At 49.8% G+C, this 15,555-nt stretch overlaps 1 protein-coding gene across 28 annotated transcripts in view; it reads left to right on the top strand.

Annotated features, from left to right (window-relative positions):
* Positions 1-15,555, top strand: part of Wnk2 (WNK lysine deficient protein kinase 2) — a 112,273-nt gene that overhangs the window by 78,551 nt on the left and 18,167 nt on the right. For 23 of the 28 annotated variants that reach the window (NM_029361.4, NM_001290313.1, XM_006516979.3 and 20 more), the window contains 7 exons: positions 1,781-1,951; positions 2,062-2,107; positions 2,658-2,777; positions 8,503-9,323; positions 9,598-9,673; positions 12,324-12,412; positions 12,510-13,189. In NM_029361.4, the coding sequence (NP_083637.2) occupies positions 1,781-1,951; positions 2,062-2,107; positions 2,658-2,777; positions 8,503-9,323; positions 9,598-9,673; positions 12,324-12,412; positions 12,510-13,189 (2,003 nt within the window). The remainder of the gene's footprint in view (positions 1-1,780; positions 1,952-2,061; positions 2,108-2,657; positions 2,778-8,502; positions 9,324-9,597; positions 9,674-12,323; positions 12,413-12,509; positions 13,190-15,555) is intronic. The other 5 variants (XM_030247449.1, XM_030247446.1, XM_030247447.1 and 2 more) reach the window with 1 other exon arrangement.

Here is a 15,555-nt window from a genome sequence, read left to right as displayed (position 1 = left end):
TGTCTCCTGGGTGATTCCAGGTCCTTTGGCTTGATGATTAATATTAATCATCATAGGTGTTAGTTAGACAAGCTTTGCCTCATCTGGGACCATCTTGCCACACGTGGGACCCTCCATTCCTTGGGTCTTGGGCTTATTACCCTGGCAGACCATTGTAAAGAAGAAACCAGATGTTTGAATTAGCTTGGTTTTGGTTTCGATTTATACTTGAACCCTGAAGTTTTAAGTTTTTCTCTGTTTTATTTTTAAATGTGTTTTTGATCTCTTTAATTTCTCTTTAAGAAGAAGAAGAAACATACTCCTATCAGGAAGCCATAAGAGGCTTTTGTTTAGTTTTGCCAGATTTGCAGCACTCCATATGTTCTTGCATGCTTCAGCCTGCGTCACGCACGTATCTGGGTGCTCTTGACTACATACAGGCTTCAAGCCACACTCAGGGGTGGATAGCTAAGGATGGCAGCCTCAGCCTCATCTGGGGGAGTAGTGGTACTCCTGGGGGTTTTATCTAGGTGGTTGGAAGAACACTGCTCTTCAGCTATCTTGTAGGAGCCGCAGGCTCACCCACAGGGGATGGATGGTCCAGGCATGTGTGAAGCTACACACTTGTATGAATGAGAAGAATGGTTAGAAAGAGCTGGCACTGGAGTGCCCTAGGAAAGAAGACAGTTGCTGTCTCCCTAGAGCTCTTTGTCCAGGGAGAGATAAGTCATGCTGAATCTGCCTAAGGTAGCCAAGACACAGTGGGCCAAGGTTGCCCACAGGAGCATTAAGGACAGTGACTGTATCCTGGTGAGGCTAGCCCAGAGGCCCTAGTATCTAGGCTGTGGTATTAGCCCTCTAGTTACCTTCATATCCCAGGCCTGGGCTGTTTTGCTGTTCTCTACTTCTGGGTGAGGAATGGAAGAGAGTCAATTCTACAAGAAATTCTTGACCATGAGGAGGCAGCCAATGCAGGCATTATAGAATCATGGGTTTCTGGACTCAGACCTGGCCTGCCAGGAGGACAGTATCTGGTATAAGTGGATGCTGGAAAGCCCTGTGTGATTAGTTGGAGAGATCATGGTATTGTTCCTTACTGGGGCAGCCGCAAGGATGGGACTCAGCGATCTGCCTGATCAGTTCAGTTTTGTCTGCCTTGGCCAACTTTGGAAGAGCTGAGAAGAGCCATGTGGCTGTAAGGCAAGAGCTCTGTGAAGACGAAATGTAAAGACAGCCAATAGGAAAGATTTCTGGGGAACCAGTCATAGTGGTGCACACCTTTAATCTCAGTACTTGGAAGATAGAGGCAGAGTATCTGTGGAAGCTAAAAGCCAGCCTGGTCTACATAGTGAGTTCTAGCACAGCCAGGACAACTCACTGAGACCCTATCTGAAAATAAACAAACAAATAATAGTATTGTTATTGTTATTAGAAAAATAGGTGTGGCTCATTGTCTGGTGCTTGAGTCCCTACTAGGCCCTCTGCCCAAAACCTAGTACTGGTGTACCTATCTTGGAAATTCTTGGGCTAGCCTGGGGTTCAGCTCTTGCTCCAGGAAAGCTGTGCCACATGAGGCCATCTGGTTGTGTGGGATAGGGTTTTCAGCTTCAACTACATTCCCATGTCTCCAGGGCCATTAACTTTCTCCCTTGGATGTTCGGACACAACCAGGGGGCATGCCCTTTGTCTTGTCTTCCCTTGATACCTAGGGCAGGAAAGAGGTATGTGTATCCTTGATAGAGCCCCCAAGCAGCCATAGTCTAGGGAAGGTTGTCACCTGCAGTCCCATGTCTCTTTGTAGGTAGAGCATGACTTTATCCTGCCCGCTGAGCGAGAGACCTTCATCGAGCAGATGAAGGATGTCATGGACAAGGCAGAAGACATGCTCAGTGAGGACACAGATGCTGACCATGGCTCTGATACAGGGACCAGCCCTCCACACCTGGGTACCTGTGGTCTGGCCACGGGGGAGGTGAGAGCCCAGGTCCTCAGGGTATGCTGGTGAATGCAGCAGGCAAGAGGCTCAGAAAAAGGCTCTCAGTGAGCAAGGCTTCTGACCCACAATCCCTTTCCCTCATGCAGGAGAACAGACAGTCCCAAGCCAATGCCCCTGTCTACCAGCAGAATGGTAAGTCTGTCTCGGAAAGGTAAGGCAGGCCAGTCTTAGGGAAGAACCGTTTCCCTGTATCTTCTGTGCTCTAAAGCAGGCATTTGACAGAAGTTCCCTGTTGAGCATAGCAGCACCAGGCTTTGGCCACTGTACCAGAAGGATTGTGGGAGTGGTGATGTTGGTCTCTCAGTTGGTTATGGCTACCCTGCCCCAGCAGCTGCTAACCTCTGGCTGCCATCAATTCCTTCAAGGCTGGTGCTGTAGACATCCTAAGAACTGAAATCAAGCCTTTCTGAGAGTCTCCAGCTGCCAGTGAGGCTCCCTGGACTGGATGCCCATCCTACACTCTTCTGGTTGAAAGGAGCCAATGGAAGCCCTTTCCCAAGGCCTCCTTTCAAGGGACCTGCAGGAAGCCATGGAGCGAAGCTGCTTAGGATTATAAGAGGGAGCTTGAGTCCCTGCTCACAGATGGAATGAGCTTCTTAGTGCGCCTCATGGGGTGTGGTACGGCCCCCTAGCCTGGAGGTACCGGCTCCCTCTCAGCACCTCTCTGTGCTCTCTTTCTCAGTCTTACACACGGGAAAGAGGTGGTTTATCATCTGTCCAGTGGCTGAACACCCAGCAACAGACACTTCTGAATCATCACCCCCACTTCCTCTAAGCTCCTTGCAGCCAGAAGCCAGCCAAGGTAGGAATGCACAGAGCCCAGACCCCCGTCCATAGCAACCCAGGAGCTTCTGTCTGTCCAGCCCTGTGCTAGGACACACTGGGTACTGAGTACCATGAAAGCCGCTGCTGCTGACCCATACTGTCACTCCAAAGCTCAGAACAGCCTGCAGGCCAAGTTACCACTTCTTCCTGTTCTCTACTGTTTCCATCAGGGCAGCACTGGCCTCGGCTGTCTTTATTATATGTGCCACTCACAAGAGGTGCCGGCATAATGATTGTGTATAGTGACTCTCTTTCACCTGTCTTTGTCACCTTCAGTACACCCTTGGTGGACATGCTCTCTGCATGGGGAGGTGGGATTCTGAGACTACATAATTCTCAGTTGTCGTGTGGATGATAGTCCATGCTATTCTTCTGAGACTGCCTGCACCTATCTCCACGGATATCTGCAAGCTTTTCCTTCAGCACCATTGGCTAAGTCTTGATTTTTATATCTGTGGTTTTACAAGGCTGAACTAGTCACTGGATCAAACATAAGCTTTGGTTCCTCATCACTTGGCAAGAAAACTGATTATTAAATAGCTTGGGTTTCCATCATACTACATTCATGAAAAGGACATGTAAGTCAGTTTGTCTCCTGATTGTATGTTTTCAGTGAACTCCATCGTACTTTTGGAGATTTCGTTACCACTGGGAGAAGGTCATCTTACTAGTAAGGTTCCGTGAAGGATGATTGGGGGGTGAGCTCAGCCTCTCCTGAGAGGCCAGGGGCTGGTGACCTCACTTGAAGAGTGACTTTCACAATGAGGGTCTCTTCCCACAATCCATTTTCCTTGGCTTATACACACTCCCTGGTTTGAGGAAAGTCCAACCTCTGTCACAGGGCAGGTACATTTTAGCGTGCCATAAGATAGAAGGACCGTGGAGTGTCACAGTGTGGTGTGCCATTAACAGATAGTGAAGTGGCATTTAAGAACGCAGTTAAACCCTCACCCTTCATCTACAAACTGATGAGCCTGGAAACCATTCATAGAAAGTTTGAATAAGGTGGGGATCTGGGGTGGAAAAGTAGGTGACAGACATGCTAATGGTATTAACTATCCACAGAGAAGAACTCAAATACTTGATGAGTTCTGACAGTCACATGGCAAAGGCACTGGAAATCTGAAGACAGCGAAAATTTATCAGGCCCTAATTTGGGGTACAGAAACCAGATATAAGCTGAATCTTGCTTGGCCCCTTTATAACTGGGGCCATCTCCCAGCCTACAGGAGTGTCTAAGCAAGGCCGCAGCCACTACACTGGAGAGAGGGATGTAAAGGCCAGGCATCTGGGTGTCCCTGCTGAGGCTGTGTCTGAGAGGCTGAAAGAGGCAGGCTTGCAGAGAGGAATCCCGGTGCCTATGGAAACCTATGGGGCAGGAGCCAGCTGAACCTTGACGGGAGAACTCTGGAGCTGTATGTAGTAGCATCCCTGAAACCTGCTGATTTTCCTATTTTCCACTGCCCAGCCCGACTTGGCACAGTCATAAAACTGGCTGGTTTCTGGCCAGTGCGGTTCAGAGCGGGAAGTCCAAGGGAATCAAGAAGTATCATAAGGGCACAAAATGGGAGAAACTTGGAAGATAGTCTCAGGAAGCTGAAGCCTTTGATACACCCTCAGCTGCTGTGTGTGCGTGCGTGTGTGTGTGTGTGTGTGTGTTAGCATATAAAACTGGGAACTAAGCTAAGGGATAAACTCTACCCAGGTTCCTGACTGGCTTCCGAGTGACTGTATCAGTTTCAAATAGATTAGTCCTGCAAAAAAAAAGTATTGAAAATTGAACCAGCTTGTAACCATGGCTCACAGAAGGCCGACTGCAATTTGTAGGTTCCTGGTCATGTTGACCATGGGCTGAAGCAAAAATACCAGCATTCACCATAGCAGCCAAAAAAAAAATTTAAGTTTGATATGTCATTCAAGATATTGAAAATAGAACCCAAAATTACTTGGCAAGTAAAAACCTAGGAAATGTCAGCTTTCTGGAAACAGCCAACCTGCCTATTAGTGAGATGACACAGAAGTTAGATGATCTGGCACTCAAAGCAGCCATTATAAATGTGACTGAACCAACAGTCACAAACATTCTTGAAACAAATGTTAAGTAGAAGGTGTCAGGGGAAGAAAGAGACAGAGAAGAATCCATGCAAGTCTTAACACTAAAAATTGAAATAGTTATCTGCAAATTATGTAGCTGGAACACAGGGAAGAAAAGTGGGGTAAAATGAGCAGAGCTTCAAGGGCCTGCTGAAGCTCTGACGTGCAGAGCTCGGGAAGAAAGAGAGCACAGGAAAAGATGTAGAGAAAGTCATGCTGAAAGCACCTCAAGTTTTGCCAGAGGTGGAACCTGGATATTTAGGAAACCAAGCAAACCCCACGCAGGTGAGACTGGAGAAAACCAGGCCTGAACGCAGCATCAGTCTGCTGGAAAGCAAAGGCAGCCAGCAAAATGATGTCACCAAAAAGAAAGGGAACTTCAGAGAGCAGCAGTGGGAGCCATGATGTCCAGAAGCCAACACATTTGAAAGGGGGTGAAAGAGAGGCCCCAAGACCACTGTCTTCAGAGAAAATGCCCCTTAGAGACAGAAACAAAATGGTGCCATTCTCAAATAAAGATGACTGAGAGAATTTGCTTCCAGAGCACCTACTCTGCAAGACTCAGGATCTTCAGACAGAAGGGAGACTACTCCAGGCAGCGCCATCAGGATGTAGGAAGAACAACCGTGTGTGTGTGTGTGTGTGTGTGTGTGTGTGTGTGTGTGTCAGGGGGTGGTTATAACAAACCATTCTGCTCTTAAGTCATTTGAAACGGGGCAGCTGAAATTTCAGAACCATGAAGCAGATGAGCAGCTCATCTGCGTAGATACAGAACACAGCGGTGGGAGGGCAGGCAACATAATCTGTGTTTGTAAGGCTTCTGCATTCCAGCTGAAGTGGCTCTGGATGGACTGTGTGTTCCAATGAAGACTAAGAAGATTGGGAAGTTGAGTGTGTGCTTTGAAATTCCTAGCATAACCATTAAAAGAAACTGTTCAAAAATGTACTCAAAATCATCATAAATAAGATCAAATAAAAAAAAATCAAGTAATCCAAAAGAAAAGAAAGAAAATAGAGATTAAAAAAAAGCTTTAGAGAGGAATAAAAATCCCTAGAAAATAATAAAATGATAAACTTTAAATGGCACAAATTTTAAAATGGAGTAAGAAATCTAACAACCTGAGCTAAATAGATGTGACTACTAGAAACGTAAATAGTAAGGCTCAGTGGTGAAGAGCGCGTTCTGCTAGGACCCGGTGTGGTGGAACATGACTTTAATCCCAGCAGAGCCAGGTGGATCTCTGTGAGTTCAAGACCAACCTGGTCTACAAAGCAAGTCCAGGGCAGCCAGGGCTCTGTTACACAGAGAAACTCTGTCTCAGAAAACAAACAAACGAAAATAAAACAAAAAACCTGAACACTTCCTGCTCTTACAGAGGACCCAGGCTTGGTCACCAGCAACCACACGGTGCACAGCTGAGACAGGTCAGTGGATAAGCATGCTTGCCCTCCAGCCGTATGACCAAAGTTAGATCTTAGACCCAAATGATGGAAGGAGAGAAGCAACATCTGCAAGATTTCCTCTGACCACCACACCAATGCCATGATCTGTGTGCATGCTTGCACACAGACGTAAAAAACAGAAGAAAGACAAAAGACAGAAAATACTGGCAAGGATGTGGAACAGTGGGGAGCCATCTGTACAGCTGGTGAGAATGTAAATTAGTACAGATGCTATAGGAAGCTGCATGCAGTTTCTTCAAGAAGTCAAAGCGGAACTGTTACATGATTTAGCAGTCCCACATATGGGAATATTCAAGTGAGCTGAAAGCATATTCTGGAAGAAATATCTGCTCTTCCATGTTCATGCAACATCATTTGCCATACCCAAAGACACGGAAACAAATGGAATGTTAACAGAATATTGCACAGAGAGGATATGTGTATACCTAGTAGACTACTACTACTGAGCCATTAAAAGGGAAATCCAGCCATTGGCAACAACATGGGGGGGGGGGTGTTATGTCGAATGAGAGAAGCCATTCACAAAAGCACACCTGCATGCAACTGTAGTTTAAGGAGATGGCTGAATAGTCAGGGTGGTGATTGACAGGACAGACAGTGGCTATGCAGGAGGTTGCACTCAGTTATGCAAGCCAGCACCATGCTGTGTATTTGAGAATTTAAAAGGGTTGACTTCCTGTTAACTGTTAACACAATCAGAAGCCAGACCTCTCCCACTCCCCAAGAGAGGAAGAAGAAGAGGGCTTGTGAGCGAGACACAGACTTCCATAGGAGGGACACCATTCCCCACCTTGGAGGTGCCTTATCAGCCAGAGGTCCTCTGTGGCCAGCCGCATCTTTGGGTGTGTACCTTGCTGGACAAGGGCACCCATGTACTGCCACCTGCAGACAGAACATTTCAGACCATAGAAGCAAGCATACTCTTTAGAAGGCATGCCAATGCCATCAATACCACCGGAGGGAGAGCTTGTCAGTCATTGACTTTTGGATGGGGTAGGGATGGAGGCCCTGTGTGGATCTGGGGACAAGAGAGGGTCTTCAGATCCTAATAGCCACTCCAGATTATGGTTTTTATTGTACATGTGTATGAGAGACAATGTGCTGGTACGATGTTTGCACATGTCTACGTAGCGGTCTACATATGTACATACGTGAGAAGGCTGAAGTTGGTATTGGGAGTCTTGGTTGCTCTCCACCTTTTTTTTTTTTTTTTTTTTTTTTTTAAGGCAGCTATCTTATTTTCTGAGAAAGGGCCTCTCATTGATCCTGAAACTTCCCAATTTCTCTAGGCTGGTTGTCCAGTGAGCTGTAAAGATCAACCTGTCTACACACACACACACACACACACACACAGCATTGGGATTTTAGGCGTGTACCACCATGCTTGCCTTCTGAGTGGACATTGGGGATCTAAACTTAGGTTTATGCTTGGAGAGCAGCGTTTTATCCATGGAGCCAACTTCCCAGCCAGCCTTGCACATTATGTTCATGTTTGTGAAAGAACACGGCTTCCATTTTGAAAGTGAGAAATGGGTTTGAGATGTGCCACAACCTGTGCCCTCCCCTTGATTCTCACCATGGTCCCTGTGACTGCCTTTAGGACCTCGAGTGCTGTAGCAGGCAGGACACTGTCGGACTGTGTCTTATATGATGCCCAGGGCGTTCACTCCCTGGATTCTTTGCTGATTCTATGTTCCAAATGCTCCAAACACCAGGCACTGGTGGATTGGAAGGTTCTGGGTTTCGCCTTGCTCTGGGGACATGGAAGAAAATATAGCTCACTGTTTCCCTCGACACCTTCACCTTGTAAATTCATGTTCAAGTTTTGTCTAGCATAGACACTGTAAGCAGATGGGTGGTCATGCAAAGGCCATGCATGACAAGTGCTGGAACCAGATGTCAAGAACAGGATGGTATAGAATACCATAGGGTACTCTGTAGGGGCAGAGGTTCATATGTGAGCATCATCCCACGAGGCTGATGGCACTGGACATGAGGGGACAGAATGGCAGACAGGAACTTGACCCCTTTGGGGGAACCAAGATAAGTTTGCTGGACTCTCAAGCAGGCAGTCATTGGTGTAGACAGGGAAGGGCTGGATGAAGAGAATCGGGGCAAATGATGTCAATCCCTTTTTCTTCTAGACCCAGCGCCCTATCCAGACCAGCTGTCCTTGACGGACAAACCTAGTTTCCCAGCTGCTCAGCAGCTCCTGAGCCAGGCAGGCTCCAGCAACCCTCCTGGTGGAGCATCAGCCCCCTTGGCCCCGTCTTCCCCTCCTGTGACTACTGTAATCCCGGCAGCACCAGCCACCAGCACCGTGCCAGAGTCAGCAGCAGGGACTGCCATGCAGGCAGGAGGTCCAGGGACTCATCAAGGACCAGCCAGTGTCCATGAGACCCTCCAGCCACTGGCCGAGACACGCTCTGCCCAGTGTACTGCCCAGCCCCTTAGTACTGGCCAAGGACCTTGCACCCCAGCTCTGGAAGCCTCTCGCTGCTCCACAGGTCTGGGGGAGCCCATCTCAACCAGGGAGGTCAGCACTCAAGGAGAGCCCCTGCCTGCTTCAGTGCCAGAACCTAGCCCTCCCACTGGGGCCACACAATCTGTACCGGGTCAGCCACCACCCCCACTGCCCATCACAGTAGGGGCTATCAGTCTGGCAGCTCCCCAGCTCCCCAGTCCCCCCCTGGGACCTACTGCTCCCCCACCACCCCCCTCAGCCTTGGAATCTGATGGGGAAGGGCCGCCCCCTAGGGTGGGCTTCGTGGACAACACCATCAAGAGTCTGGATGAGAAACTGCGGACTCTGCTCTACCAGGAGCACGTGCCCACCTCCTCAGCCTCAGCTGGGACCCCCATGGAGGCAAGCGATAGAGACTTCACCCTGGAGCCCCTGCGAGGAGACCTTCCCTCAGCCTTGAGTGACAAGACCCCAAGCCTCACCCAGCAGACCCAGCCCTCAGTGAGTAGCTTGATTCACCCCAGTACCTACTCCCCGACCATAGCTGGAGGTGGGCAGGCATCCCAGCTATGCAGGGCCTGACTGGCTGTCTTGGTGACATGCCCGCGGTGTGTGGCGCCAAGCAAATTCAGCTCAGTTGTTCATATGGAGGAGGCAGGCCAGGCCAGAGACAGTTCCAGTCATAGAGGTAACAGATCAGTGGTTTAGGAGTTAGTTACAGAGATGCTGATAAGCTGAACTCACAATTCTCCTTTTCTTGTTTTTCTTCTTTCAGTTGGAAAAGTCTGAAACGGCCCCTGCAGGATGGGCCCTGGCCCAGAGGGAACAGGGTGCATCTTCTCCAATGACAGGTAACATCTCAAGATCAAAGTGGTGCAGACCCATGTCCACTCCGCCAGTGAGCACCACTGCAGGTGCCACAGGCCTTCTGGGAACCGGAGCCTTCGTACCCTCATGCTTTCAGGGATGAAATAGCCCATCAAGCGACAGAAGGAACTGCTCTCACAATCCAAAGAAAAAGTCCTGTCAGGGGCGTGAAAGCTAAAATATGGGAGTGGTCTGCTAAGGCCCTATGAGAAACGTACCTAGGCCCCAGCTCCCTAATGATTGGGCAGCTAAGGGGAGAAAGAGAGAGACCGAGACCCCACTGCTTTCTTCTCTGTGGCCCCAGTAGCTATGCACCTTGAGGGGAACTCTTACTTTACTGAAGTTCATGGGTTTGGTGGAATGTAGGGTTGTCGGCCTATGTCCACTCTGCCAATGTGCACCACTGCTTGGGGAGGTGGAACTCCAGGGAGTCTGACTGCGCTTACCCCACAACACTCCCTGGGGAGGGGGGGGCTGCTGGGCTGTAGGGAAGCGCTGAGGTGCCGCTCTAGGGTGGGAAAGTGAAGTCTGTGACATGGGGAAGCCAGAGCTGGCTGGGGGGCAGGAGTTCCTGAGCCTTGGACACCCAGGCACCCACTGCTGGGAGTTGCAGAAGAACAGATAATGGAGTGGTGGTGGGGTGGGCTTCGGTCTGGGGAAAAGGGGGCGCCCTGGTTTGTCTCACGGGGTGATTCTCCTTGGCCTAGGCTTGATGACTGACTATTGTGTCTGGGAGCACACAGAGGCCTTCTGTGGGAGATTAGGCTGCAGCTTTGTAGGCAAAGCCTTCTTCATGGCTCCCCAGGGCAGATCTTGATGAAAAGAGACAGTCCAAGGTTCTAAACAGTTAGCTGTCATGGCGGAAAATGAATGCATAAAACTATACCCCCTTTTCTCAGGGTGGGCCTGAAATTAAATACCTTTTGCAGGAAGGAATGTCTAGGAAGGGAAGCTTATTGGCTAAGCCCTCCAGGCCTCTAGGTACCTCGTTGGCCTGGAGAACTCTGTTTTGGGCCTATGTGACCACACTTTTATGTGAGAAGCAAGGAGTCTGTGTTCGAAGTCAGGAGTCTGGCAGGGAGCTGGGAGTCACCTAAGCCTTGGGTGTGTGCTCATTGAGTCTCCTGGTCTCGACCTGCTCTACCTTACCAAACTTCCTGGGATGGTCTTATGTCCCACAGTAGGATGTGTAGCGGTCAAAGGATCACATGCATCAGTTGGCTCCCTCCTTTGATCATGAGACTCTTGAGGGTTAAACTTGGATCATCAGACTTAGTGGCAAGTACCTTAGCCCACTGAGCTATCTCACCAGCCCTTTTTATCTTCTGAGATAGCTGTGTAGCCCAGGCTAACCTTGCCCTTGCATTGATCCCTGCCTCAGCCTTCCTAGTTGCTGAGATCACATGGTTCCTGATCCATTCTCAAACATTTGAGACTTCACCCTAGGAGTCTGATCTACTTTCTAAGGTGCCAGAGTTCCTCACCAGATTTCGTGGGGATCGGCGGGAGAAGAGTTATGACCTAGCTGGACCTGAAAAGGGTGACTTCCATGTTGTCCATAACAGGTCTGAATTGCCTTCCCAGTGAGAGGCTCAGTCCAGCTCCACCTGGTGGACCCAAGGGGCAGCTGTGTTGGTTTCTGGGCTAGTGCCCCAAGAGGTTGGAGGCAGCTCTTCAGGTGACCCTAGCCCAGTGCCAGCCTTGAGCTGAGGTCTCCATCCCAGATCTTTTATAAAAAGGATAATGAAACCTCTGCGTCCTATAAGAGGTGCTATCTGCAATCACAAATCTATACTTAGAGTTGAGAAGTCGTGGTAGGCAATAGAGGGATTGTTCCAAAAGGCTGACTGATGATGATGATTCAGGTCTAAATGGGTGAATGTTTTTGTTTTTGTTTTTTAAAGACAGGGTTCCTCTGTGTGGCCCTGGCTGTCCTAGAGCTCACTTTGTAAACCAGGCTGGCCTTCAACTTCTAGATCCCCCTTGCCTCTGCCTCCCAAGTGCTGGGATTAAAGGCGTGCGCCACCACACCTGGCCCCTAACATATGAACTTTATAACGGACACAGGAATAGACAGAATGCAGTTGGTACTGAGGGCCTGTTACTGGAGGAATGCAAAGATGAGGAAGGGGATCAAGTGTTGCCTACAAGTGGGGAACATGTAACAGGGATGGGATTTGGGTCTCCACTGGAATGTGAGGTTCCTATATAGAGTATACAAGGCACACTCGTGTGAGTCCATGTGTCAGTCTGTGGTTTGTCTTGATGTGTGGCAGGCACTCCCTGTCCCCCACTAAGTAGGGTTGGAATCTGCTCTACAATATCCGCTTAGGTCCTCCTAAAGCCAGAAGCATCGGGGGGAAAAAGGTTTTGGCCACTAGAGTACAGAGTGTCCAAAAAAAGGGTAGTCTACCTGACTTGTCTTCCCTTCCCCAGGCTTGTGACTGTCTCCCAGGATGTGATGTCCCCAAGATGCCACAGATAGGGTACCACAGTGCATTCTCAGTCTTCAAAGCCCCAGAATGTCACCCCTCCCTGCCCAGTGGCCATACTCCCACTGTGTGGGCCTCTGGGCTGTGAGCCATCCCTCACTATTCTCTCTCCAACTTCAGTAATGCAGTTGTGTTCCTACAGCAGAGTCATCTTCCAGCAATACACTGGGCTGTGACAGTGACGCAGGGCAGGTGGCCTCGGACTCCTCCACAGCACCCAGTGTCCCCCAGGTAAAGGAGGCTCTTGATACACACTTATCCAGAAGGGAGCAGGGGATGCTAACCTCAGCTGGTTCTCACAGACTCTTCATTTCTATTCCTCCTTCAGGATGCCTCTGGTTCTTCCGTCCCTACACACATGGATCCCAAAGATCAGAACAGTAGTGTTCCCAGAGAAGCCTTGGCAGCACCCATGCAAAGTGGCCCAGGGTCCTTCACAGTGGGCAGCCCAGCCCAGCTGCGTGGCGCCCGGGACTCCGGGTCTCCTCATAAGCGGCCAGGGCAGCAGGACAACAGTTCTCCAGCCAAAACTGTAGGGCGCTTTTCCGTGGTCAGCACACAGGACGAGTGGACTCTGGCGTCACCTCACAGCCTGCGGTACTCTGCCCCACCCGATGTCTACCTGGATGAGATCCCCTCTAGCCCTGAGGTGAAGCTGGCAGTGCGGCGGGTACAGACAGCCTCCTCCATCGAGGTTGGCGTTGAGGAACCTGCCTCTAGTGACTCTGGGGATGAACGCCCAAGAAGGAGGTCCCAGGTGCAGAAGCAGTCCTCCCTGCCGGGTACTGGTGGTGTGGCAAGTGACTTTGTGAAGAAGGCCACTGCCTTCCTGCACAGGTCTTCAAGGGCTGGCTCGCTGGGACCTGAGACACCCAGTAGGGCAGGTGTGAAGGTCCCTACCATCAGCATCACCTCCTTCCACTCCCAGTCATCCTACATCAGCAGTGACAATGACTCAGAGTTTGAGGATGCAGACATAAAGAAGGAACTGCGCAGTCTGCGAGAAAAGTACGTTTGGGAGGGCATGGCTCACCTAGCCGGAGTGGGGCTCACCCAATCAGCATAGGGAGGGGATGGTAGCCTACATGGCTGGGGAGGGCTCATCCAGCCAGCCTGGACCTAGTCGGGACTATTGGATGGAGTTTAAATCAAGCCGTGAGGTGTCTACTGGTGGGCTCTAGTCAGGGCGATGGGACAGTGGAGAAGGCCAGTTAAGTTCTACCCTCCAAGCTGAGGACCCATCTAGGATGTCTTTGCACTGGGCCAACCATGCTCTGTCATCTGCATGACTATTGTCACACAGCTCTCAAGTACATGCTGGGATCAGGAGACCTGCACCTTCTTCAGGCTGTCTATCCTCACCTCCTTCCTTCCCTATTGATTGCCCCCTGTCTCTTCCTGTCTCAGAGTCTGTCTCTCTCAGCTGGCCTCTCACCCAGAAAGTACTCACTCTGTGTCTCTATGATCAGGGATTACTAATGCCCTGAGCTGCCCTTCAGGGTGGGAGAGTAGAATTTGACAGGCGAGCTTCTGGCGTGTGGCCCATGAGACCCCCACCAGTGGCTGAAGCGCAGGGATTTGCTTTAACTGTCTAAATGAGCTAAGCAGCTACAGGTGCCCTGAGAGAGGAGGAGACACTGAGACTGCAAAGCTTCTGCAAGATTGTGGGGGAGGGGGGATGATGAAGACTACCAGTCTTGGGGCTCTTAGCAAAGTAGTCCCAAGTGACCATAGTGGAACTTCCATTGAGGTGAGAAAATGGAGGAGGGCACCACTTGAGACCTCCAAACTGACCTGTGCTCTGAATCCTAAAGAAGGAGTCTTGTCTGCTCACCCCAACAGACCCACAGGCAGACAGCCATCCTCTGGAGATATACTGCTGTCTCTCCCTAAGTTTGCAAGGAGAAAATCACTTTCACTTGGTGTTTACTGATTGCTTTGTGTATGAATGAATGAATGTACATGTGTGTGTGCACTAGTATGTGTCAGTGTGTATGTAGGCATCCACACCTTTGTGTATGCAAATGAAGAGTTTCCAGAGGTCAAGATCAGGCATCTCATCACTTCCCCTCTTAGGTTTAAAACAGAGTATCTCACTGAAGCTGGGGTTCACAAATTTGTCTACACTTTCTGGCCAGGATGCCATAGGTGTATTCCTGTCTCTTCCTCCCCAGTGCTGGAGCTACAGGTGTGCTGTGGTTACAGGTGTGCTGGGATTACAGGTGTGTCAGGATTACAGGTGTGCCAGGGTTACAAGTGTACCAGTGTTACAGGTATGCCAGAGTTACAGATGTGCCAGTGTTCAGGTATGCTAGGATTATAGATGTGCCAGGATTACAGGTGTGTCAGGGTTACAGGTATGCCAGAATTACAGGTGTGCCAGGGTTATAGGTGTGCCAGGATTACAGGTATTCCAGAGTTACAAGTGTGCCAGAGTTACAGGGGTGCCAGGATTACAGATGTGCCAGGATTACAGGTGTGTCAGGGTTACAGGTATGCCAGAATTACAGGTGTGCCAGGGTTATAGGTGTGCCAGGATTACAGGTGTTCCAGAATAACAAGTGTGCCAGAGTTACAGGGGTGCCAGGATTACAGATGTTCCAGGATTACAGGTGTGTAGGGATTACAGGTGTGCCAGAGTTACAGGGGTGCCAGGATTACAGGTGTGTAGGGATTACAGATGTGCCAGGGTTACAGGTGTGCCAGGATTACAGGTGTGTAGGGATTACAGGTGTGCCAGAGTTACAGGGGTGCCAGGATTACAGGTGTGTAGGGATTACAGGTGTGCCAGAGTTACAGGTATCCCAGGATTACAGGTGTGTAGGGATTACAGGTGTGCCAGGGTTACAGGTGTGCCAGAATTACAGGTGTGTAGGGATTACAGGTGTGCCAGGATTACAGATGTTCCAGGATTAGATGTTCCAGGATTACAGATGTGCCAGGATTACAGGTGTGCCAGAGTTACAGGTGTTCCAGGATTACAGGTGTGTAGGGATTACAGATGTGCCAGGGTTACAGGTGTGTAGGGATTACAGGTGTGCCAGGGTTACAGGTATGCCAGGATTACAGGTGTGTAGGGATTACAGATGTGCCTAGGTTACAGGTGTGCCAGGATTACAGGTGTGTAGGGATTACAGATGTGCCAGGGTTACAGAGGTGCCAGGATTACAGGTGTGTAGGGATTACAGGTGTGCCAGAGTTACAGGTGTTCCAGGATTACAGGTGTGTAGGGATTACAGATGTGCCAGGGTTACAGGTGTGTAGGGATTACAGGTGTGCCAGGGTTACAGGTATGCCAGGATTACAGGTGTGTAGGGATTACAGATGTGCCTAGGTTACAGGTGTGCCAGGATTACAGGTGTGTAGGGATTACA

This window comes from Mus musculus, chromosome 13, assembly GCF_000001635.26.
Source record: "Mus musculus strain C57BL/6J chromosome 13, GRCm38.p6 C57BL/6J".
Taxonomy (NCBI): Eukaryota; Metazoa; Chordata; class Mammalia; order Rodentia; family Muridae; genus Mus; species Mus musculus.
This window is presented reverse-complemented; position numbering and strand designations above follow the sequence as displayed.